The sequence below is a fragment of the Erinaceus europaeus genome, chromosome 5 (assembly GCF_950295315.1).
Source record: "Erinaceus europaeus chromosome 5, mEriEur2.1, whole genome shotgun sequence".
Classification (NCBI taxonomy): domain Eukaryota; kingdom Metazoa; phylum Chordata; class Mammalia; order Eulipotyphla; family Erinaceidae; genus Erinaceus; species Erinaceus europaeus.
The window spans coordinates 3,524,399-3,550,696 of NC_080166.1; the positions used below are offsets into that span (position 1 = coordinate 3,524,399).

A 26,298-nucleotide genomic window follows, 5' to 3' on the forward strand; every position below is an offset into this window, starting at 1 on the left:
CACCCGGCCTCTGAGACTTCTGTAAGTCATAACTGAGCCTCAGCAAGGGCTCTAAGGAACAGAGTTTTCCGCTTCCTTGATTCCTTTCAAAACAGGGGCATCTAATGTGACATCTGCCCCATTCCTGTTCCTTCCTAAGTTCTGGCTGCCTAATACTACTCTGTGTGTCTCAGAAAGCTCTTATTCTGGCACTTGGAAGCTTGATTTGTTTAGGCCCAGTGAAATAGCTCACCTTCTTTGCCCTGTGTGTCACCCAGGTTTGAGTCTGATCCCCACTGCAACTGAAGGAAGATTCTATGCAGAGGGCCGGTTCACTTTCTTTTCCTTTTTGCCTGTCTGTCTCTTTCTGAAAAGAAAAGTTTTAAAAAGCTTGATTTCTTTAAATTGCTCTTCAAACATTTTTCTCTGGGTATAAACTCGGCGTTATGTCTGTTTAAAACAACAGCAGCAACAAAACATTTTGTGAGCTGAAGCTTTAAGAAACTGAGATCCATGAAGTTACAACTGGCTGTCAGTGGTCAAGGAAATAGTGAAAACACAGCATTACTGGCAGCTTTGTCAGATCTCAGACAACCTGGAGCTGGACTTTTGTACTCTCTGCTTAGGAAAAAGCATGTGGTGACGGCGAGTTTGATGAGTTACAAAATAAAATGCCTATGCACAGCGACAGTAAGTCGCTGCAGAGCTCTGGCGAGTTTATGTTCCCTACAGTGGAACGAGGTGTTGAGGTCGGTTTCTGACAGATGAACTCTGCCCAGCGCTGAGCAGTTAAAGTTTATTCTCTAGGTCACAGACAAGGGCAGTCCTCACACTGGGGCTTCTGTCTGGACTGTCTGAAATCAGTCCTTGGACAGCCGAATGTTCCTGACGAATGGCTGCATTTCCCTTTCTCCTCTTCCTAACCTCGAAAAGAAAGCCTTTCCTACTTTTAACTATCTTCCCACCTCCCCCCCCAGTCCCAAGAGAACAGGAGCTGTGCAAATCGGTTGCAGACGAGAAAGGCGATGCCTAGTTTATGAATAAGCACGCATCCCGAACTGTCTTGCTGGTTTCCCTCCCCTTTCCTTCAGGGAGCTTCCTTTTGAATTTGTGGACTGCACTTTTTTTTGAGGGGAGGAGGGGGAGGACAGAGTGGGCGGAGAGGAAGGAAGGAAAGAAGGAAGGAAGGAAGGAGGCGTCCCTGCAACGACCCATATTTTCCTCTAGGCGGAGCAGCGCGGCCCGGCCCCGAGAGTGACACGCACCCAGTCCGGCTCGGCTGCGGGGACAGGCTGCATCCCCGCCGCTCGGAATGCGTGTCCGGCCCCGCGCCCCGCGCCCCCGCAGCGGGTCTCCGAGCGGCCGCCGCGCGCTCCCAGTCGCGGTCGCCTCTGCCGCGGCCGCCGGGGTCCCGGGCGCCTGGGGGGCGGGCCGGGCGTGACCCTCGGTGAACCGGGACCCAGCGCGCTCCGCAGCCGCCCAGCCTCCCTCCCTTCCCGGCTCACCCCGCCCCTCCGCTCCCCTCCGCTCCCCTCCCCTCCCCTGCCGGCCCACAGCCCCGAGCCGCGGCGCAGGGCGCAGCCATGGGGCGAGGAGGCGGGCCCCGGAGCGGCCGCGGCACCGGCGGCTGCTGAGCCCGGGCGGGGGCGGGGACCCGGGGACCCGGGGACCCCGGGCTGGGGCCACGCGGGCTGAGGACCCCGCTCCAGGGTCCCGACGAGGGCGCGAACCCACGGAGCCCACGGGACCCGCGCTGTGTCTCTGGAGGCTCGGCCCGGCCCGGCCCGGCTCGGCTCGGAGGTACGTGTGTCGGGGGCACTGCTGGGCTCGGAGCGCATTTTCCTCTCGTCGTGCCGGCGGGGCTGGGGGCGCGGGGGGCCGGGCTCTGGAGCTCCGGCTGTTTGTGAAATTGGACATCTGCCTTGTGCATCTACATGGAAATATGCATTTATGATGATTTTGCTGGGAGACTTTTATTATTATTATTATTATTCGTTTTTGCTGGGAGACTGGGGGGGCTGACTGTGCTCTTTGCAAAGGAGTTATTTTCTGCTGGCGGGCTGTTGTAACTCGATCCACGCTGTGGACGTGTGTGGGTGCTTGCATGTGAGTGCATATGTGTGCATGTGTGTGTGCGTGTGCGCGCGTGTGCGTGTATGTGCATGTGCGTGCTTGCGTGTATGTGCATGTGTGCGCGTGTGTGTGCGTGTGTGCATGTGTGTGTGTGCATACGTTGCCGAAGTTGGGGTCGTCAGGGCGTCGGGGGCCAGGGTCTCCAGACCCCCCACTCTGGCTCCCGCTTCCTCCAGTCTTGGAGGCGCCTGGAGGGGCGTCCTGCGAAGGCACTTTGCTTCCCGCCCCGAAAGTTTGGCCAGTGTTTCTTTCCGTTCGCGAGAGGTGGCCTGGCGGGTCCCGGGAGAGGCGGTCGCGGGCCCAGGTCGTCCACACCGCCCCTGCGCGCTGGCCAGGCTGCAGCCGGAGCCCGGAGCCCGACAGGGTGGGGACGCAGCCGCCTCAGCCCCTCGGACCCCGGGCATCCTCGGGCCATGAACTCAGGGGAGCCCCGAGTGTTGCCAGGACTGCCTGGGGCGCAAGGACCGTGTGTGGGTGAGCCGGGGCGGCCGCGCGTCCGGGGCGCGGGGGTCGGAGGGTGCGGGGCAGGGTCGGAGGGTGCGGGGCAGGATCGGAGGGTGCGGGGCAGGGTCGGAGGGTGCGGGGCAGGGTCGGAGGGTGCGGGGCAGGGTCGGAGGGTGCGGGACAGGGTCGGAGGGTGCGGGGCAGGGTCGGAGGGTGCGGGGCAGGGTCGGAGGGTGCGGGACAGGGTCGGAGGGTGCGGGGCAGGGTCGGAGGGTGCGGGACAGGGTCGGAGGGTGCGGGGCAGGGTCGGAGGGTGCCGGGCAGGGTCGGAGGGTGCGGGACAGGGTCGGAGGGTGCCGGGCAGGGCCGGAGGGTGCCGGGCAGGGTCGGAGGGTGCCGGGCAGGGCCGGAGGGTGCGGGGCAGGGTCGGAGGGTGCGGGGCAGGGTCGGAGGGTGCGGGGCAGGGTCGGAGGGTGCGGGGCAGGGTCGGAGGGTGCGGGACAGGGTCGGAGGGTGCGGGGCAGGGTCGGAGGGTGCCGGGCAGGGTCGGAGGGTGCCGGGCAGGGCCGGAGGGTGCGGGGCAGGGTCGGAGGGTGCGGGGCAGGATCGGAGGGTGCGGGGCAGGGTCGGAGGGTGCGGGGCAGGGTCGGAGGGTGCGGGGCAGGGTCGGAGGGTGCGGGACAGGGTCGGAGGGTGCGGGGCAGGGTCGGAGGGTGCGGGGCAGGGTCGGAGGGTGCGGGGCAGGGTCGGAGGGTGCGGGGCAGGGTCGGAGGGTGCGGGGCAGGGTCGGAGGGTGCGGGGCAGGGTCGGAGGGTGCCGGGCAGGGTCGGAGGGTGCGGGACAGGGTCGGAGGGTGCCGGGCAGGGCCGGAGGGTGCCGGGCAGGGTCGGAGGGTGCCGGGCAGGGCCGGAGGGTGCGGGGCAGGGTCGGAGGGTGCGGGGCAGGGTCGGAGGGTGCGGGGCAGGGTCGGAGGGTGCGGGACAGGGTCGGAGGGTGCGGGACAGGGTCGGAGGGTGCGGGGCAGGGTCGGAGGGTGCCGGGCAGGGTCGGAGGGTGCCGGGCAGGGCCGGAGGGTGCGGGGCAGGGTCGGAGGGTGCGGGGCAGGGTCGGAGGGTGCGGGGCAGGGTCGGAGGGTGCGGGACAGGGTCGGAGGGTGCGGGGCAGGGTCGGAGGGTGCCGGGCAGGGTCGGAGGGTGCGGGACAGGGCCGGAGGGTGCCGGGCAGGGCCGGAGGGTGCCGGGCAGGGCCGGAGGGTGCGGGGCAGGGTCGGAGGGTGCGGGGCAGGGTCGGAGGGTGCGGGGCAGGGTCGGAGGGTGCGGGGCAGGGTCGGAGGGTGCCGGGCAGGATCGGAGGGTGCGGGGCAGGGTCGGAGGGTGCGGGGCAGGGTCGGAGGGTGCCGGGCAGGATCGGAGGGTGCGGGGCAGGGTCGGAGGGTGCGGGGCAGGGTCGGAGGGTGCGGGGCAGGGTCGGAGGGTGCCGGGCAGGATCGGAGGGTGCGGGGCAGGGTCGGAGGGTGCGGGGCAGGGTCGGAGGGTGCCGGGCAGGATCGGAGGGTGCGGGGTAGGGTCGGAGGGTGCCGGGCAGGGCGGTGCGCGGGCGGCGGCTGTTGGGGGCTTTAGATTCACACGTCGCGGCGCGCGGGAGGGTCGCGGCCTGGAGTCGCGGAGTGTGTATGTGCGGGGGTGTGTGTCCGCGTGTCCGTGTGTCCCTGTGTCCAGGGAGGCGTGTCTGCGCCCCAGCCAGTCGGGTGTGCAGGGGGCGGAGGCCGAAGAGGTGCGGCCCCCCTGTCTGCCCCACTGGGGGACCTAGGAAGGGGTGAGGGCAGGAGTTCCTGAGGGTGACATGCGACTTCTTTAAGTAGCGGGGACTTTAAAGTGCAGACCAGGGTGAGTCCTCAGAGGGTCTGAGGGCCAGGAAGCAGATTCTGCAGCCTGCAGGAGATCTGCAGGGAGGAAGGAGGGTTCTGGGAGAGGTGTGTATGAACCCAAGTTGGAACTGTGCTTCTGAGACTTCAGGGAGCTGTTGTCCGCAGCCCAGAGGAGAGACGGGCCTTGGGGTACCTGCCTTTGGATTCCTCGGTGCACCTTTCTCCACAGGTGGTGACAGCTCAGGTGTGGGAGCAACTGGTGTTATGTTTAGGCTTCTTTCCCTCTGGTCGTCCTAAAGGCCTTTTCTTTGAGGTGTCAAGGTGTCACTAGTCACTAGTCCAGGAACATTCTAGAAATCAGAATGCTGGGTGGAAACTTATTTCACAGGCAAAGTTGTTGGTGGAACTCTCTCTCCTCTGCTTGGGGAATCTGTTTGCATTTTGAGGGGAAAAACAAAACCGCTATGCTATGCCATCCCAGCCCCATCTCTTTTTTTTAGCATTTTATTTTAATATATTTTTTTATTTTTTTACTAGTTTTTGGGTAAAGACAGTTATTGAGCGGGAAGAGGGGAGCCCGATAGAGAAAATGAGAGGGAGAGAGGCGTACTGCTTCACCACTTGGGAAGTTTGCCACCCTGCAGCTGGGGACTGGGGCTTGAACCGGGATCCTTATGCACTGTAACATGTGCACTCTACGGGTGCACTAGCTCTACCCAACCTCTTATTTTAGTTTTTAATGAGAAAGAAAATGCAGAGAGAGTAGGAGACCAGAGCCCTACGCTCAGCTCTGGCTTATGGTGTTGCTGGGGCTAGTTTACATCCCAAGGGATGGAGCCAGAAGAGCGGGAGACCCCGGGGAAGCAACCCGCTGTGGTTTCAGGCGGTACCACTTCTCATCACTTTCCACTCTAAAGATGTTCTGTTTCATATCGGACTAAGCAAGCACTCTTGGTGACTCAACTTTCCTTGTGGAGTAAATACATCACAGTGAAATCACAGTCCCGGTCTCCAGAATGCCGTGGGATGCTGGCACTTCATGGGCGAAGGTGTGACATGACCGTCTGCAAATGCAGTGACAGAGTGACAGCAGGAATGCATTTCATTCCCTCCCCCCAAAACTGGAGAATAACTTTGCCTTGCAAATATTTGTTCTAAGCCGAGTTCAAGGCTGTGTTTTTGATGATTCGTTGTGAAAAGCTGACTCCACAGCAGGAACCACTGAACCCCCCTTGCTGTCCTTGGCGCCCACTTCTGCAGATGTTCATGGCGCTTGGTAACCTATGGGCCTGTCATGTTGGGTATCTTGTGAGCTCAGGACACAGTGTGACACACGGAGCTCCGGTTCCAGCCTGCTTCTGCCAAGTGGTATGGAGCACCCCAGCAAAGAGACTGATCCTGAAGCTGGTCCAACTTGGCCAGCCCTTCAGACCATATGCTGGTAAGCCTGCTTAATGTAAAGAAAGATAGGCCTGAGTGAGTCAGTAAAGATGTGGCATCGCGAATGGTTCAGTGTTGAGCAGAAGCTGTGGGTTATGTTTCTGAGATCTGTGAGCCTGGAGACTAAACTTTCTCCAGCAGGTAGATTGCACAGTTCTGAAGACTTTGTTGTGACTGTTGCTGCTGTTGTGTTTATTGCCAGGACTTCACAGCTTTGGGTAATTCTTTTTTTTTTTTTTTCCTGCTAAAAAGAGTGAGGCAGAAACAAAGAAATGAGGGGCCAGGCGGTGACACAGCTGGCTGAGCACACATGTTCCAGTGCGCAAGGACCCAGGTTCAAGCACTCGCCTGTAGGGGGGAAGGCTGTGGGAGGGGTGAAGCAGATAATAGAAAAAGAATCTAAAAGAAATGAAAAAAAGGAGAATATCACAGCACTGAAGCTTCTGCAGTGTGCCATGAGGGCCAGTCGCAAACCTGGGTCAACATCCAAGTCATCTATTTTGCAGGTCATAAAGAACAAATGATAAATTTAAATATACATATATATATACATATATATATATATATATATATATATGTCAATACTAACTCCTGCCTCTTGGTGTGCTAATCGATGTCCCTATAAAGCAATTCCTTTTTCTTCTTCTTTTTTTAAAGTGAGATCTGATTTTTTATTGTCTTATTGGATAGAGACAGGTAGCTATTAAGAGGGAAAGAGTGACAGAAAGGAAGAGAGACAGAGGCACCTGCCGACCTGCTTCACCACTTGTATAGCTTCCTCCCTGCGGGTGGGGACTGGGGGCTTGAACTTGGGCCTTTGCACACTGTAACTAATGCACTCAACCAGCTTTGCTGCCACCCAGCCCCTTTTCCTTCTCTTAAACAAACAAACAAAATCTATAGTCTCCTTTGTAATAATCTAAATATTGTGTGTATTTAAATCAACTGTTTTCTGAATTTTGAACTGATGAGGATTGAATTCTGCTGTGACTGAAGGGAGTGGTCTACTGAATTTGTGGACAAGCATACAGGCTATGTTTTTGATCCAGTTTTTTTTTTTTTTTTTTTCTTTTTCCCCCTAGAGAATTGCTCAGCTCTAGTTTATAGTGGTGCGGGGGACTGAACCTGGGACTTTGGTGCCTCAGGCATGAGAGTCTCTTTACATAACTCTATGCTATCTACCTCCCAGGATGTGTTTTTGACAAGTCAGATTTTTTCACCGTAAATGGTATAGTCTAAACAGTGAGTCCAGTAAATGGTTGATTAGTGTGATAACCAGTCTTAATTCCCACTAGGTGCACGGGCTCTCGTTTTAGTACCCTTCCTGGTAAGAGGGCGTCTTTGGCAATTTTCAGACTGGGGTCTGGCTTCCTCAATGAGCAGATCCTTTCTAGGAGAAATTCTTTTGTTTGTTTTTTTTAATTTCTTTATTGGGGAATTAATATTTTACAGTTGACAGTAAATACAGTAGTTTGGACATGCATAACATTTCTCAGTTTTCCACAAAATAACACGACCCCCACTAGGTCCTCTGTCATCCTTTTCCGGGACCTGCGATTCATTTTTACAGTGTTCTGCCCTGTGTTCAGTTAAGACTTTCTTCCCCCTGTTGCTGGAGCCACACACAATCACTCTACTTCTGAACACAGACATGCTTCTCCTTCCTGGTTTCCTCTGGCGCAGTCCCACAGTCGTTCCTTGCCCACCATAGGGTCCCAGCTTTTGTTATTCTGAACAATATGACCGAGATCCCACATTCTTGCCATTCTTCCCAATCTATGTGCTTTTCTCCCCACAAAACCTAGACTTAAATTTTTTTTTTTAATTTACTTATTGGATAGAGATGGTCAGATATCGAGAGGGTAGGGGGAGATAGACAAGGAGAGAGACAGAGAGACACCTACAGCCCTGCTTCACCACTTGCAAAGCTTTCCCCCTGCAGGTGGGGACCAGGGGCTCGAACCTGGGTCCTTGCTCATTGTAACATGTGCGCTCAACCAGGTACACCACCAGGTGGTCCCCAAACCCAGACTTTTTAGTCCTCGCTTCTGGACTTTGAGCGTCTATTAAGGCAGATGAACACTCATGGGCATCTTTAGGCATCTCAGTACACTGCTGACTAATTTCAAACTTATAAGCAAGATAACGACTCATTCACTCTCTTCAGATGTTCATCGTACATGCTTTGAAACATGCTGACAATAGATTTAAGAACATTTTTTATGTCAGAAATTGCTTTCTGTTGGTAGAAAGTATAACCTGAGCAGGGACATAGAATTCTACAGACAGGGAGTCGGGTGGTAGCGCAGCGGGTTAAGTGCACGTGGCGCAAAGCACAAGGACCGGGGTACGGATCCTAGTTCAAGCCCCCGGCTCCCCACCTGCAGGGGAGTTGCTTCACAGGTGGTGAAGCAGGTCTGCAGGTGTCTCTCTTTCTTTCCCCCTCTGTCTTCCCCTCCTCTCTCCATTTCACTCTGTCCTATCTAACAATAACGAAGACAATAATAACTACAACAATAATAAAAAACAAGGGCAACAAAAGGGAAAATAAATATTAAAAAAAAAATTCTACATGCAGTGAAGATAGTGACTTAACCAACCCCCTGCCCAGTGCCTGATGTGCCATGAGTGTCCTGATGACAAGCAAACTCAAGCATGGGGGGCTGGGACTTGTGAGGTTCTCTCCCCATGCATGGCTTTGCCGGTACTCTCAGGGGTTATCAGGCATTTGCTGAAAGCTTGTTCTGTCTAAGATGCAAAGAATGTCACACGACCCCTGCTTGTCTGTGGCTTGTTCCGCACGTTGGACACCTACCTGCAAGGATCGATTTTCCTTTTATGTCTGTTTGGGGCTACCTGACTCAATCCTGAGCTGGCCGTGCCACCAGCTGAGAAGCGACCACAGTGGAGAAGCTTGTGTTTATTCCTCCAAGACATGCCTGGGGTTGCTTGCTGCTGCTGAGGGCGCTGCGATGCCCCATCCTTCTGCCCGCCTGCCCCCAGCAAGTCTGGACCTGCCATGGACATCTGTCTTAGTAAAGAGAGAAGCGCGACCTGTGATGTAGACTGTGATGCCTAGGCCTAGCCATGGACTGGACCTCGGGCAGGACTGAGGGTCAGTGACAATCTTAGGGCCTTGGAAAGAGTTATCCGGGTGGCCTCCTCACCCGTGTGTGTGTGTGTGTGTGTGTGTGTGTGTGTGTTTAGTGGTGTAGTGAGAGACCCCACTCAGTCCCTTTTTTATGGTGCCATCCAGATTGTTTCAGTATTTGATTTAAAAAAAAAAATGTTTTCCCCTTTTGTTGCCCTTGTTGTTTATTGTCGTTGCTGTTATTGTTATCGCGGTCATTGTTGTTGGATAGGACAGAGAGAAATGGAGAGAGGAGGGGGAGACAGAGAGGGGGAGAGAAAGACAGACACCTGCAGACCTGCTTGAAGTGGCTCCCCTGCAGGTGGGGAGTCGGGGGCTCGAACTGGGATCCTTACACCAGTCCTTGCATTTTGTGCCACCTGCGCTTAACCCGCTGTGCCACTGCCTGGCTCCTTGATTTTTTTTTTTTTTTTTTTTGATATACTGTCTTCATGGATAGGGAGGAAACAACTATTGATAAAGTGGATTTATTTATTTATTTATTTATTGCCACCAGGGTTAATATGGGCTCAGTGGTGGCACTATGAATCCACCACTCCCAGTGGGCAATTTTTGCTTTATTTTCTTTTTTCCTTCCTTCCTTCCTTCCTTCCTTCCTTCCTTCCCTCCCTCTCTCTCTCTTTCTTTCTTTCTCCCTTTCTTTCTTTCTTTTAGATAGGACAGAGAGAAATTGAGAAAGGAGGTTAAGGAGGGGGAGATAGGAAGAGAGAAATATAGATACCTGTAGACCTGCTTCATTGCTCCTGAAGTAGACCCCTGCAGGTGGGGAGCCAGGGTCCTTGCACTTTGTACCCTGTGCACTTAACCAGGTGTGCCGCAGCCTGGCCCCCTAAGTGAATTTTTTTTAAGTTCAAAAATGTATTTATTTCTTCCCTAGTTCTCCTAAATTCTTCCCTCCCCATTTATGGCAGGTTCACTAATAAAAACTTGAGCACGTAAAGCCCAGGCAAACCAGAGTGCTACCGGATACAGGCTCCTAGTTCGATCGTTGTTGTTTTCGACGGGTTAGGTTGTTTTCGCCGGGCTGGCTTCACGGGCGGGTAACAGATGACCAGGGACTCATGGTTGAGCTGTAGGCAGTATCTCTTTATTCATGCAGGACGCAGCCCAATCTAAGCTGAGCTAAGCTAAACTCAAGGTACCTCTCAAACTCACAATGCTGTCTTTATATATACTTGCCAAGTAGGGTGGAAACAGGATGTGACATAGAGAGGGTGGAGAGAAAAGTGACTGGTGAAAATCAGAGTGTGACAAGGAGGGGGCGGAGCAGGCGAGAATCCTATCACTGAACCACCAATGCCCTGGAGGGAGTGCTTTATGTAAATGTAAAAGTGATTTATGTAAATAGACCAAAGCTGTGAATGGGATTAAATCTATCCCTATACAGGCATATGGTTAAGCAGAAGCCAGGGGGAGCTGGCATACTATCCAACAGATCGTCATGTTCTGAGTTACATATATGAAACCCTAGCACACCTGTTTCCATATATAGGGAGGAAGCAGCCACTGATAAAGTGGATTTATTTACTTATTTATTTATTGCCACCAGTCTTTTAATGCTGGGGCTCAGTGGTGGGTGGCACTCTGAATCCACTACCCCCAGTGGCAATTTTTCCTTCCTTTCCTCTCTTTCTTTCTTTCTTTCTTTCTTTCTTTCTTTCTTTCTTTCTTTCTTTCTTCCACAGGTGTCAAGACACGGGCTTCTTTTGAAGCCCGGTTTCTAATATGCTTTGTGATTTTTTTTTTCAAACTGCTGAAGTGTCTTGGCTGTATACACTTTTTAAATATCCTTCTACACTTTGCTAATTGCTGTCAACAGCAGGTGTGGAAAGAGTATTACAGTGGAACACTCGCTCTCAACAGGTGAGCTGTAGCTTACACCACTTCACTGAGCTCTAGACAGCCGTTCTGGGGACATGGGGGAGTGCGCTAGGCAGAGTGCAGGTCTTTCCTCATCATCAAGGGCCTGTGTGAAAGCCCTTGTCCACCCTTTGCGAATGCTTTGTCAAGGGGGAGTTCGTGAGCACTGGAGGGGGACTGTGGGGTTTCTTCCTCTCTTCCTCCTCCCCATTCTCTTCTTCTTCCCCATCCTTTTCCTCTCCATCCCCCTCCTCCTTTTCTTCTCTATCCTTCTATTCCTCCTCCTCCTCCTCCTCCTCCTCCTCTCTCTCTCTCATCTTCTACAAAAAGAATAGAGCCCTCCAGCAGCCCTGGAATTGTGCAGGTATAAAGTATGAGGTCTGACTGCAAGAAGAATGAAAATAAATAGACCCTAATATAGGTACAAGATGTTGGATATAAGCGCTGAGAAATAGCGTTTGCCTACTTCACCCCTTCACCACTACTTAAACTAATTAAGAAAAGCAGATAAAAATGTAGTCACCTCTATGTCTCCAGCTCCAATTCTAAAAGACTTCTACTCCTCGTGGAGTGATTCAAAAATCTTTCTGAGGTAGTTTTTTTGTTCTCTCTCTCTCTCTCTCTCTTCTGTTATATTTGTTTTTGCTTTGAGTCAAAGAAAATTGCATGATGAATACCAGACTTTTAAAATCAGAATGACAGAGAAGGTCATTGTTTAGTCTGACACCCCCCCCCCCCCCCCAGTGCTTCTCACAACCTTTTAACATAGGCAAATGAAACCTTAGGTCAGGCTCCAATGTCACTTAATACTGAGTCAAGAGAAGGCAATGATTTAGTTAGAAATGACTGGGCTGTGTGCTTTTAATTAGCATGTAGATTTACCTTCAAATACCCCACTCCCAAATCAGTAGATAATTTCCTCTACAGAGCCCTTAGAGCTTCCAGATGTGTTTACTGCTCTGATCAGGGCTTGCTCCTTTTGTTAGGAGCTAGACTTCTGGGAGTCTTCTGTAGAATAATACCCTTGTAATCCCAATGAATTAGGCGTTTTAGATTCTGAACTTATTCAGACACAAACAACCCTACCTCCAGCTGGGCTGGACTTTTACATGAAAAGTGCATCCTAGATTACAGGAGCTCATGGCACAAGACTGGCCACAGCTGCTGGAGCTCTCAGTCAGTGCGAGACACCAAAAGTTTTTGCAAATCAAACAGATGGCTTTTTTTCATTTGTCTGTGTTGGATAATCTTCTATGGGAGACATTTCCCACAGCAACTCTGTGATCATTTCCTCATCTGTTTATAAAAATGAAGCATTTAACAGAATCCATAAATTAGAAGAAGCATCCTCCTCCAACCCTTTATTATGGGATAGACATAGATTTAAGCCAGTGGTGCAAAGAAAAAAAAAAATGAGACACCACTTCATCCCTGTGCGAATGTCAGACACCAGAAACTACAGCAACAGTGAATGCTGGAGGGGCTCTGCGGCCAAATGAATCCTCTTGCACTGCTGGGGGAAATGGTAGTTGTTCCAACCCCTGTGGAAAAACAAAGGCTGGAGAACTCTCTGAAGGCTAGAAATAGACCTACCCTATGACCCTGCAATTCTTCTCCTGGGGATAGATCCTAAGGAACCAGACACTTCCACCCCAAAAATCTATGTTCATCTATGTTCATTGCAGCACAATTTGTAACAGCCAAAACCTGGAAGCAACCCAGGTGTCCAGCAACAGATGAGTGGCTGAGCAAGTGTGGTCTATATACACAATGGAATACTACTCAGCTATGAAAAATGACAAACTCACCTTCTCCACATCTTGGATGGAACTTGGAAGATTCATGTTAATTGATATCAGTCAGGAAGAGAAGGATGAATGTGGAATGATCTCACTTATGAATAGTAGTTGAGAAATAAGAACAGAAGGAGAAATACAGAGCATACATTGGACTGGGTTTGGTATATTGCACCAAAGTAAAGGACTCTAGCTTTCAGGTCCTGCTGGTGGAGGAGGACGTAGGTAGGGGCTGAGAGTGTTTTGCCTGAGAAAACTGAGAAATTTTACACCTGTACCAACAAATGTATTCACTGTTGACTGTAAACCATATAATACAAAAAAATTAAAAGAAAAAAAGATAAGTGTGCTGTATATTTTTTCAGAAGGCATCATATCTCTCATTTTTTATTTTGTCATTGTCAGGACTTGACAACTCTGAGGTGATTTTTTTTTTTTTCCAGATAGCTAGAGACAGACAGGAATAGAGAGGGGAAAATATTGCAACACCAATGCTTCCTCCTTGAGGTGGAGGGCAGATTTGAACATGGGTCCTGGACACGACAGCATCTCCCTCATTTTCATCTTTGACTCACAGTGTCTGACAAAGCAGAGAGTGACTGTTGCAGAATAGAGATATGTACCCAGCTCTCTCCCCATGTTTACTGGGACAAAGCTTCTTATGTGATGCCAGACTTTAAATGTTGATTGTTATTATCTTGAAGGTATCTCAGCTTTAGAGCACAAAGCTTGCATGCCTTCATGAACATTTATTTATTACCCCAGTATGCAATAAAATAGATAGAAAAATTGAATTTTTTATAGGAACATTGAGGAAATGGGAAGAATATGACCCACGTGGTTTTATCTTTCTCTAAAGTCATATTGAAGTGTAATGTACATGTAATAAAAGTTAACTGATTAAAAAAATAATGAAAATTTGATATTATTCTCCTTATATTAATGATGGTATGCAAACTTTATGCCTATTCTTTTTTTTTTTTTTTTTTTTTTAAATCAGAGCACTGCTCAACTTTGGCTTATGGTGGTGTGGGGGATTGAACCTGGGACTTGGAAGCCTCAGGCATGAGGGCATGAGAGTGTCTTTGCATAACCATTATGCTGTCTACCCCTGCCCTATGCCCGACTTTTTAAGATGAATCTGTTCAAGGTTATCTGTTCAGGGTCTAGGTGGTTTAATAATTGAAGCAGGGAGGAAACATATTTTAGCTTTTTCTTTACGACTCAGTGAACATTCTACTATTGCCAGCACTTATATACCTCTCCTGACTGAGTATGGAAATTTAATTCTTTTTGCTTTTTTTTTTATTGTTGTTGTAGTTATTGCTATTGTTATTGATGTCTTCATTGTTAGATAGGACAGAGAGAAGTGGAGAGAGGAGGGGTAGACAGGAGGGGAGAGAAAGACAGACACCTGCAGACCTCCACCGGCTGTGAAGGGACTCAGGTGGGGAGGTGGGAGCTTGAACCCGGATCCTTATGCAGGTCCTTGCGCTTCGTGCCACGTGCGCTTAACCCGCTGTGTTACCGCCCGACTCCCTCTTTTTGCTTTTATTCTCCAGTGCTTAGTGTCATCATTTATTTATTACAGGTTTTTAGGGTATGTGAGAATTATGGCATCTGAAAAGTACTGTGAAAAGTGCTTCAGAAAAGAAGGTGGATAAATAAGATGTTTTATCAGTGTATAGGGTCTAAGTTTGACCAACTTTATGGCATTTTGGGCATCACTGAAAAATCAAAATTAGAGCATATATTTATTGAAGCACTGCTCTGCTCCTCGGAATGTATTAGATATCCTGCGAAAATATAAAGTAAGATGTGATCCTTGACTTCAGGACCTGGCATTCAAGCCAGGTCATCACAAATAACGTACATGATGTGATTGACAACTATACAACTTAATGAAAAATTCCAGTACAATTCAAATATATTTATTTAGAGAGTAGAGAGATCTCTTGGGGCTGAAGTTGTTGGGAGGTAGGGAGTTTGGGGATAAAATGACTTCTGAATTAGACATTTAAATACAGTAGATTAGTTTTATTTTCCCTTTGTAACTTTTTTCAACCATTGCATTGGGAGGAATAATGGTTTACAGTGTAGTTTTTGAAATACAGTTTTTCATCTTCTTGTGGCCGATGTCTGCAAAACATTCTTACCCCAACTTAGTTCCTTCTGCGCAGTGCAGTAGACTGTACCTTGTAGTTTTGTCAACCACCATTAATCACAAATAAAATAAATGACTTAACAATAAAAGTAGTAAAGGAAGAAAGAACTGTCAACATTTTGTGTAAGGAGACTGCAAACAATGCCAGAGAGTAAATCTAGTGCTCACTGGGCTCACAGGTTAACACGACTGGGCTGGGTGATCAAACTATGGGTGTGTTTTCTCTTTCTCTTTCTCTTCCTCCCTTCCTTCCTTCCTTCCTTCCTTCCTTCCTTCCTTCCTTCCTTCCTTCCTTCCTTCTTTCCTTCTTTTTTTTTTTTTTTTTTTTTTTTGCCTTCAGGGTTATTACTGGGGCTCAGTACTGCCACTCCAGATCCACTGTTCCCGGCGGCTGTTTCTTTCCATTTGATTGGATGGGACAGAGAAGAATTGAGAGGGGAGAAAGAGAGACACTGCTTATGAAGCGTCCCCCCTGTAGGTGGGGAGCCGGGACCTGGAACCCGGATCCGTGTGCACGTCCTTGTGATGAATACTATGTGCGCTTAACCTGGTTAGATCTGTCCCCCACTAAGAAAATGTTTTCCACTGGGAGTCCTCCTTAGAGGACTTTGGGTGGGTCGTGCTGTTGGGATTCCCACTGTGAGCCTTAGTGCTTGTTGGAGGTGGGGCTGAGGTGTGTGACGGTTATTTCTTTTTCTCTGTACAGATCTTCTATGAACATGGACCTGTATTCTCCCCACCCACCCCAGAGTCTTTTACTTTGGTGCAATACTCCAATTCCATTTCAGGTTCGACTTGTGTTTTCTTTTCTAATCTTGTTTTTCAACTTCAGCCTGAGAGTGAGATCATCCCATATTCATCATATAAAATTCAGTGATAATCATTTTAGTGATCATATTCCAAGAACTATTAAAAATGTTAAAAGTATGACTTCCTTTCTAGAACAGGGTCTTGAGTTGACCTTGCCAAGTTGGCCTGGGGAGACCTCCTCCACTCCCAATTCCCTGTGTTGTTCCAATGGGACTGTAGTGTCTCAGAGGACTTGAAGTCAACCATCAGTGATTCTCAGCCTCTCTGCTAGATGGTGCCTAGGGACATTTGGAAGTACGGTTTTTACACAGACTAGAAAGAATTACAGATGTTTTAGTGCCTGGAGTCAGTAGGTCAAATTTCTGTGATGCCAGGAATAGGCTTACACACAAGAAAGTGTCACACATCCTCAAATGCCAACAGACCCCTGTTGAAAATTGTGTTTAGCATCCTCACTTGATTGACAGGTGTGGAACTGGGAGTTGCTAAGCGGTGACGAGACTTCCCTTAGGGTTAAACTCCAGAGTGGCAATGTGCAATTCATCATCACCCCCTTGAGGCTGTCTTTCAGAGCTGTTCTCACTGCTCTACTCCACTCCTACCCACAGACATTGATTTTAACCATGGAATAGCACTTACTTACCCATGTCATTCCTATGGAAGGGTATTTTTTTATTTATAAAATGGAAATTTTGAGGGCAGCATAATGGTTATGCAAAGAGATTCTCATGCCTGAGGCTCCAGAGTCCCAGGTTCAATCCCTTGCACCACCATAAGCCAGAGCTGAACAGTGCGCTGGTAATAATAATAATAATAATAATAATAATAAATAAAATGGACATGTTGACAAGACTATAGGATAAGAGGGGCACATTTCCACATAGTGCCCACCCTCGGAGCTCCATATTCAATCCCCTCCCTTGATAGTTTCCCTATTCTTTATCCCTCTGGGAGTATGGACCCAAGATCATTGTGGGGTGCAGAAGGTGGAAGGTCTGGCTTCTGTAATTGCTTCTCCACTGAACATGGGAATTGACAAGTAGATCCATACTCCCAGCCTGCCTCTCTCTTTCCCTAGTGGGGCAGGGCTCTGGGGAAGCGGGGCTCTAGGACACACTGGTGAGATTGTCCAGGGAAGTCAGGTTGGCATCATAGTAGCATCTGGAACCTGGTGGCTGAAAAAGAGCTAAGATATAATGCAGAACAAATTGTTGACAAATCATGAACCTGAAGGCAAGAATATTGCAGATGAAGATTTGGGGTCTCTGTTTTGGAAAAAGCTAGTAAGTCTGTTTTAGGTCTATTGCAGAGGGCCCATGACTACACTGGTTTTTTCCTGAGCCTGACCTCTGATATGCGGGTGGACCCAGGTTATTGTCTGGGGAGATGGTATTAATTAAGGTATTAATTAGTGGGGTATTAATGAGTGGGGACTATGTGGAGTGACACTTAGGACCAGCAGTTCTTTTTACGAGACACACATAGAGATTTGCCTGTGAATTACTCCTGGTAGAAATGGCAGCCACCCTAGAAGCCCAAGTATAGGTTAGCATTTAGGAAAAGGCACGTTGTAGACTTTGGAATAACACAGTTCTAGGTTGTCTCATGGGATTTGGGTCTGATTGTGCCATATATTACCACTGTGACTCTAGACAAGCTAGGCTCTCTGAACTTATCTGCAAAACAGGCAGGGTGACTTCTCTTTCTCCCCCCCCCTCTCTCTTTCTTTTTTTCTTTCTTTCTTCACAAGATTGCCACAGTTGGAATAACCACAGTGCAAGACTTGTGTTTGGACAGTGCAGAGGGGGCCTTTTGGGAGGCTTTGCAAGAAGAGACTTTAAAACCTTCACTCATAAAATACTGCACTATCTTGCTGCCGTTTTTTCTCTTCTCCATTGCCCAGTTAACTAAAATCAAGGTCTTGATGAGTCCCTGAGGTGTATCTGTCTTTTCTTTGAACCTTTTATATTTCTTTTTTTAAATAGGTATTTATTCCCTTTTGTGGCCCTTGTTGCTTTATTGTTATAGTTATTATTGTTGTCGTCCTCATTGGATAGGAGAAAAATAGAGGAGGGGGAGAAAGAGAAGAGCAGAGAAAGTTAGGCGCACGGGGCGCAAAGCGCAGGGACCGGCGTAAGGATCCCGGTTCGAGCCCCCGGCTCCCCACCTGCAGGGGAGTCGCTTCACAGGCAGTGAAGCAGGTCTGCAGGTGTCTGTCTTTCTCTCCTCCTCTCTGTCTTCCCCTCCTCTCTCCATTTCTCTCTGTCCTATTCAACAATGAGCGACATCAACAACAACAATAATAACCACAACAAGGCTTCAACAACAAGGGTAACAAAAGGGGGGAAAAAAAGGCCTCCAGGAGTGGTGGATTCATGGTGCAGGCACTGAGCCCCAGCAGTAACACTGGAGGCAAAAAAAAAAAAAAAAATGTTAAAAAGTTTGTCTGTTGACTACGTTTCACATATGTACGTGCATTCAACACACATCTATATGTTTTACTTTGTGGAGCTAAGTTCTATAGCTGATCCATCCTGTGGTGCAATGTAGTGCATCACAGGGCGCCTAGAGCTCCCGTCTGCACCCAGTGTACATGGATATCTGTTATAGCGTCTCTGTCTGTGCCTGTCATCTCCATAGCACTGTCTCATCCCTCAGGTGTCACCTTCCAGAAAGGACTTCTCTGACCCCTGTCTGGAGTAACCTTCCCCCACTAAGTCATGCTATCATATGACCCTGTTTTATTTTATTCACAGCACTTATCACTAGCTAATATTATCTTGTTTATTACTTTGTTTTCCTGGTTTTTGTCCATCTCCACCAAAAAAAAAAAAAGAAAAGGAAAAGCAAACTCCCTAATAATAGGTCTCTGTTTTACTTGTCTTTTTCACTTTAGATCCCATAAAAAGTCTCATGAGTTTGGTTAGATCAATTAATGTGTGCATTTTAGAAGTGAGTAAAAGTTTCATTTTGTGTTCCTTCCAAGATCCACAGCTGTGTGATTGGCTTGTGCCAGTTATTAGTGTGTTTATAAACTGGTGAGGTTTCCTTCTAGTTTGGAGTGAGACTCTCTTTGCTGGACCCAGGGCAACTGTATGGCCCATTAAATGTCCCGAAACTGATATGTCCGGTGACTATTCCACTTCATCTACAAATAGCACTAGGAGTAACATCTTCATCTGGATTTTCCCTGGAAGCAGATAAGGAAGGGAAAAGAGGGGGCCGGGTGGTGGCGCACCTGGTTGAGCGCACATGTTCCAGTGCTCAAGGACCCAGGTTCAAGCCCACAGTCCCCACTGCAGGGGGAAGCTTCATGAGTGGTGAAGCAGGGCTGCACGTGTCTCTCCACCTGTCTTGATTTCTGACTGTCTCTATCCAAGAAATAAATAAAGAAGGAAGGGAAAAGAGTGTGTGGAGGAGACAGGATGAAGCTAGCATTGGAAACTGACCGTTATTTATTTGTTTTCTGAGGAAACTGGGAATTTATCACTACACACTGCTCAGAGTCTTCTCACATAGATTGAAAAAGTGAGAATACCCACCAGCTGCCAGCATTCGTCAGTGCCAAGGCAGTGACACTGGATGGGCCTACATGCTAGGGAACCTTCGGGCAAGAGCTGCCAGTCAGAAAGTGGACAGTATGGAGTCACTGGGCGAGGCAATATGGCAGGGGAGAGGTTTGCCACTTGCAGTGGATGAAACAATATGCATTTTTAAAAATAAACTTTACTTGCTGCTAACTCTAATTTGTAAGAAGTGGAGATACTATTATTAGTAGTAGTACTTTGACACTGAGATTACTGCTGCGGGTTTGTGCCTGTATGGTTCTGCCCTTCCCTATGGTCGTTTTTCTTTCTCTTTCTTTTCTATGAGAGTGTGAGAGGCATTGATAGAAAGGGAGATATTCTTGCACCACTGCTCTGCCTCTGATGAAGCTTTCCCTCTACAGGTGGGAACCAGGGATTTGAACCTGTGTCCTTTCCCTCTCTCTCTCTCTCTCTATTTGCCTCCAGGGTTACTGCTGGGGCTTGGTGCCTGCACCACGAATCCACTGCTCCTGGTGGCCATTTTTTCCCTTTTGTTACCTGGTTGTTTTACCATTGCTGTGGTTATCATTATCGTTGCCATTGATGTTGTTGGATAGGACAGAGAGAAATGGAAAGAGGAGAGGAAGACAGAGAGGGGGAGAGAAAGACAGACACCTGTAGACCTGCTTCACCGCCTGTGAGGCGACTCCTCTGCAGGTGGGGAGCTGGGGGCTCGAACCGGGATCCTCACGCCAGCCCTTGAACTTTGCGCCACGTGCGCTTAACTCGCACCTGTGTCCTCTGTTACATGAGCTCTGCTGAGTGAGTCATTGCCTAGCTTCAAAGAGTTCCTGTATGTCTTGCTGAGTCCTCCCGATATTGGCATCCGTTCTCATGGTATATTTACCACGACGAAGAAGTCAGTATTAATACAAAATTATAAATCACATTCCAGAGTTAATTTATATTCCCTCAGTGTTTCCCTAATGTTCTTCTTCTTTTTCTGTTCCAGCATAAAATACAGGATGCTCTACACTGTGTCTGATTATATAATTTAAAAAGAATGCCATGTGTATGATCTCTTATTTGGCATTCTTTTTGGATTCAACTAACTAGATTTTGCCACTAGATAGTAAAAGCTATAAGGGAAATATCGTGATGATAGTCAACATTACGTTGAACACAAGGGATATTCTTTAATATCATTATTTTTAGAGACACAGAGAGAGAGAAATGCAGTGAGGAGAGCTGGGATCAAACCCAGGTCCACCCCTGACAGTGCACTACACTGTCCAGGTGAGGTTTTGTGCCCACCCACTGGGGTGTGTTTGTGTTTGTTTGTTTGTTTGCTTTTTTTGCCTCCGTGGTTATCGCTGGGGCTTGGTGCCTGCACCACAAATCCACTGCTCTTGGTGGCCATCTTTTCCATTTTTGTTATTGGATAGGAGAGAGAAATGGAGAGAGGAGAGGAAGACAGAGAGGGGGAGAGAAAGACAGACACCTGCAGACCTGCTTCACCGCCTGTGAAGCGACTCCCCTGCAGGTGGGGAGCCAGGATCCTTATCCAGAGCTTTGAGCTTTGTACCATGTACACTTAACTTGGTGTGCTACTGCCTGGCTAGGGTATTGGGTTGTTTTTTTTTTTAAACAAACCAAAACAGTGAGGCGTTATTCAGTAGGCAAATGCATATCAACCTCTGTAAATAAGCTAAGTACTCAATACTATGTGACCATTTTTAAAGGTTTGATTTTGAACATGGGTCTTGAACCTCAAATGTAAAGCCAGGGTCCATAAATCAGACATATCCCAACTCCCTCCAGTGTGCTTTTCATTGGCTGTGCCCGTCACACTTAATTCTGCTGTGAGTCACATTGTCTTGAGTACCTTAGACAGGGAAAATTCTGGGAAATTAAGGTACCTGCTTAAGGATTCATATGGTGACTAGCAGAGCTGAGATTAGACTATGTTTCCTGATTTCAGAAGCTACACTCAGGCTCAGCTGCTTTGCTGTCCTTGCAGTTTCCCACTAGCCTGGCCCCGATTCTTGGTATCCGTTTCCTGGCCATGCAGTCTATGATAAGTCATGCTATCAAATGTCAACATAGAGATATGGACACATGATACATTAATATGAGCCAAAGGAAGTGTCAGCTTTGACCTTTGGGCTTATTTGCAAAGCCTACCTAACAGTTGTATCATGTGTCCTCTTTTGAAATATGTGGGTATCTCATAAATTGATCACAGAAGTCTTCATAAAGTCATCTGTCCTCTAATGAGGTAACTTTTGATACTAGTAATAGGACTGTTAGTGGGCATGGAACCAAGCCTCTTTAAACACCAGGGCTTTGTTATACAGCCGTTCAGATATTTTATGTGTTTGGCTTTGGATAGCTGAACTTCACTTTTCAGTCTATTCAGAAGAAGAAATTCTTATGAATTATTTGAAGTTTGGCGAACTGATGCGGAATGTCTCTAATTCTAAACTCAGAAATAGGCCTTAGAACTTTTTTGTTTGTTTGTTTGCTTACTTTTGCTTTGATAGCAAGTTGTTGGAAGCCTAGAGTTAGCATGTATCAATAGCAGTGCCACCTTTGAAAAACACAGGTTTTTGACTCACATGAGATTTACCTTCTAAGCAGATACACGGGACAATCACGTCAACCCAGGCTATTTCCATAGAGGGAAAAAGCAGAGTTTGACAGGAAGGTCTCCACTCGATGGTTTAAAGCATTGCATATTTTTTGAAAGGAGAAAAGCCAAGAGCAGTACGAGTTGCCTTTCAGAGTTTATGCAGCAAACCGTTTTGTTTACTTATGTGGCCACATTCAGTCGGCACGGTTCCATCAAGGCCCCTGAGCTGTGGGGTATCCCAAGGAACGGAGCAGTGTGGCTGCAAGGCGGCCTCCGCCACAGCGGGGTAAAGGCTTCTCAGATTCCACACACAGCATTTCTGTGAACACTGAAGTATGCAAGTGGCATCTTTGCTTTAAAGAAGCAAGTCAACAGGAAATGCTGAAGTCCGCTGTGTGCTTTCTTATGCAGACTAACTTTTTGACAGTCTTTCTAGAAAGACCTAAGATCATATATATATATTTAGAGGAGAAATAACATTTCTATGTCTAAGGTCAGATTTAGACAGTGAATTTGTATAGGGGAAAGGACTTTGCATTCTCTACCCAGTGACCACTTTTTGTCACCAGTTACTGCTATGTGGACAACAGTAAGGATATACTATCCAAATGCTTTTTTTTTTTCATGTTATAATTATTTTATCCCACACAATCTCTACTTTTATCCTTTCCCGAATTACACACAGGGGAAAAATGATATAGGAAGGTTAGATAACTTGTGTAAAAAATATATGTTCAAGGGACTGGGTGCCAGGATAGCCTGAGGGTGCTTCTTCCCAAGCAAGTGCTCTCTGGGTTGGAGAGAACTCGACTGGAGCCATCCTAGGCTGCTGCGTGGGAGAGGGATCAGGAACTGGGCTAGCTTTGCAGGAGAGAGACTCTGGGACTCTCGGAGCTGGGAAGCAATCCCAAGTGTGTTTAATCAGAAAAGCAGCTGTATTTATACTCGCCAAGTAGGGTGGGAACAGGATGTGACGTAGAGAGGGTGGAGCGAAAAGAGACGGGTGGAAATGAGGGTGTGACTAGGAGAGGGGGCGGAGCAAAAAGACAGTTGGAACCAGTGGGGATTAAACCAGTGCCCTGCAGGCAGGGCGGTTCTGAGGTAACAGGTTATGTAAATAGACCGCAGGGTTAAGTAGGGGGAAGCTGGCGTACTACCCAACAGCTGGGTAGTGTCATGCCTTTTTGAGCATACTTGTTACTATGCACAAGGACCCAGGTTCAAGCCCCTGGTCCCCACCTGCAGGGAGAATGCTTCACAAGTGGTGAGACAGTGTTGCAGGTGTCTCTCTGACTTTCTTCTTCTCTGTCTCCCTCTTCGCTCTCTGTTTCTGAGTGCCTTTATCCAATAAATACATAGAGATAATTTAAAAATATATATGCTCACAGATTCTTCAGTACAGGGGTAGGATATTAATACTAACCACATCCCTGAAGATAGCATTTTGAACTTTAAAATGAAATCCTCAGGGGAATCTCAGGAAGCACTGTGTCTGCTGTTATCACTCAGGATCTTAAGTTGTCGAGAGCACGTTTACACTTTGCACGATTTCAGGAGGAATATAAAGTTGGATTCTCTGATACTTCAAGAAATGGGAGTTCAGTTTCCTTGAGTGTGGAGTGGACTTAGTGACACATTTCTAATCAGTGAAGTAGAATTAAGCATGTGAAACTTTGGAGACTCAGCCATTCAAAGTCACTGTTCCTTCTGTCTTGGTGGCTCTCTCTCTCAGATCATTCCTCTGGGGAGAAGCCAGCTGTCCTGCGGAAGACGTTCACATGGAAAAGAAGTGCAGGACTCCCATAGCTGGCACAGTGTTATTTGACTTAATTTAAAAAGGGGTTTTGGGGGGGGCTGCTGCAGCGCGTACAAAGATTCACAGCGGGGAGCTGGGAACTGGTTTAAACAACAAGGTTTATTAGGGTGAAACAGGTAAAAGGCAAAATAAGCCCTTATCATCAAGGGTTAAGAGTACGCTAGGTCCATAAAGTTTGAGTATAGTTATCAAAAGTTAGTCCCATAAGATAAAAAATGATCAGCTCAGGTAAAAGTTGCTCATGGCTGTAGAGGGGTCTAAAAGTTTACCAGCTAGCAGAATCACACGTGTTCATTTCCCAGGAGAAGTAGCCATGGCGGACACCTGGCACATCTCTGTCGAGATGCATCTGACCAGGAGAAGCAGCAGCAGCCAAAGAGCCTGACTTCCGGCTGGCTGTCCTTTTAAGTCTATTCAGCCTACCCACAATGCTTTGTACACCAGGACAGACTGGATCCACCCACAGTCCCCCACGCGCCTGCACAGATCACTGCACACTCTGTCGCCAAGGCTGACATCAGCACTGTGTTGGGATTTCCATCCATGGTCGCCGGTGTACTGCGTCACCACATGTACAGAATGAAAAACTCAGGCCCCAAGGCCAGTGGCCAATGTGACAGTGAAGCTTCTTGACAACAGCCACCTGAGAGAGCTAGGAAGTGATACGTAGCCTTCCATCCCATGTCAGCCTCAGAATGACTAACTCATCCCAAGTGCCTCTCCTGAGACAACTGAGCTGGAACTTTAGCCAGTATCACCTAGCTAAGCCTCTTGGCCCCTTCCCCTAGATTGCAGGACATTTAATGTGTGCTGTTTGAAATTGTTACTTTTCCAGTTAATTTGTTATGTGGAAATAAATAAGCAAGGCAGCCTAATGTTGTCTTGATATTTCATATCAGGAATAAATGGGAATGGAGAGATGGTATAATGATTATGCAATAAAACTTATATCTGAGCTCTGAAGTTCCAGGTTCAATCCCCAGCACTACCAGAAGCCAGAATGGAGCAGTACCCTGGTAAAAGTAAATAAAAACCACATTCATGCATGCATATTTAAATTTCATTAAACTTGAATAGCTTTCCAGGAAGCAAGCATCCTGGTGTATGTATTGATAAGTTAATATTAAAATACTAGTGCTCAGTTAGTATAAAAAGTATAAAAATTTCTCTGGGAATGAGGTCATTGTCTTGCAAAGAACAACTGCTCTAAAAAGATTGTGATTTACATGGTTAGGATATTAATACTAACCACATTCCTGAAGATAGCATTTTGAACGTTAAAATGAAATCCTCAGGGGAAAACTCAGGAAGCACTGTGTTTGCTAACTTATCACTCAGGATCTTAAGTTGTCGAGAGCACGTTTGCACTTTGCACGATTTCAGGAGGAATATAAAGTTGGATTTTAACCTCTTCCCCAGTGATTTTGCTCAGCTTCTCAAAGGGGTCCTGAAAGCTCAGAGGTCGAGCCGTTTCTTGGTTTGCTTTGCCTGACAAATTGCATTAACTCTGCTTTATAACCACCTACAGTTTAATAAATGACTTGGACTCTGATTAATATCTTTTGAGCTTAAGCCCAAGAATTTGTATAAGACTTGCAGATATCTTAGTGTAAACTGATTTAAAGATGGACTCTGAAAGGTAGGAGGAACTATATTTGTGTTGGTTTTCATGCATGTATAGTTAGTTACCAACTTTGTAGGTTTCTAAGTCCATATAGAAGTTTCTACTTGGCTTGACTTCACAAAAAATATATATGAGGCTCGGGCAGTGGAGCATCAGTTCAGTGCACATACTATGCACAAGGACCTGGGTTCAAGCCCCAGCTCCCCGCCTGCAGCAGGGAGGCTTCACAAGCAGTGAAGCAGTCCTGCAAGTGTCTTTCTTTCACCTTTTCTACCTCCCCCTCCTCTCTCAGTTTCTCTCTGCCCTGACCAATAAAATAGAAAAAAAAAAAAAAAAAAAAAGGAAAAATTGGCCTCTAGAGCAATGGATTCATCGTGTGGCATTGAGCCCTAGCAATAACCCCGGTGGTAAAATTAATTAAATACATGTGAGAATGATATTCTCTTATATATTTGCAGATTGAATTAAGGAACTCATTCATAAAGCCGATATAGTTAATTCTTCCTAGTGTTCAGAGTGAACACAGACTCGCTGGTTTTCCTTGTCTATGTTGGAGAGCACCAGGAAGCTTCACTTAGAATTTCCATTCCAGTGTATTCTCCACCAGACAGCATGCGCCCTAAGTTCTCCAAACACACATATTGGACTGGACTTGATAGAACTTGCTGGACCTTAATTCATAGGTTTGCCCTGCAGGGGAATATAAAGATAAATTTTGATAATCTCATTGAAGGGATCTGTCCCTACTGTTAGTCAGTCACAATATTCTTTCATTCAGTCTATATTTTGTCCATCAGTGGATTGGAATTCTATAAGCATCCCAGAGAGAGTCTCTGCTTTACAGAAATTCCTGTTCTAAGATGGAAAAAAACACTAAAAATATAAAAGCTGTTGGAAGAGATTTTGAAAGAAGGTATTTGCAATCAAAATCTGTAGGCATGAGAGAGAAAGATCATTCTGGGCAGAGGAAGACAGCTAAGAAGGGAGAATGGATGGCCTGTGTGAGCAGGGTTCAGAGAGAGTGATTTGAGATGCAGACTGAGAAGTTGAGTCTG

At 47.6% G+C, this 26,298-nt stretch overlaps 1 protein-coding gene across 4 annotated transcripts in view; it reads left to right on the forward strand.

Moving 5' to 3' along the window:
• The first annotated feature begins 2,265 nt into the window (after positions 1 to 2,265).
• GHR (growth hormone receptor) overlaps positions 2,266 to 26,298 on the forward strand; it is a 253,214-nt gene continuing 229,181 nt past the window's right edge. Inside the window, exon 1 of one of the 4 annotated variants that reach the window (XM_060190997.1) lies at positions 2,266 to 2,586. In XM_060190997.1, coding sequence (XP_060046980.1) covers positions 2,526 to 2,586 — 61 coding nt within the window. In that variant the 5' untranslated portion in view covers positions 2,266 to 2,525. Of the gene's footprint in view, positions 2,587 to 4,450; positions 4,635 to 4,714; positions 5,865 to 26,298 lie in introns of those variants that run through there. The other 3 variants (XM_060190996.1, XM_060190994.1, XM_007517617.3) reach the window with 3 other exon arrangements.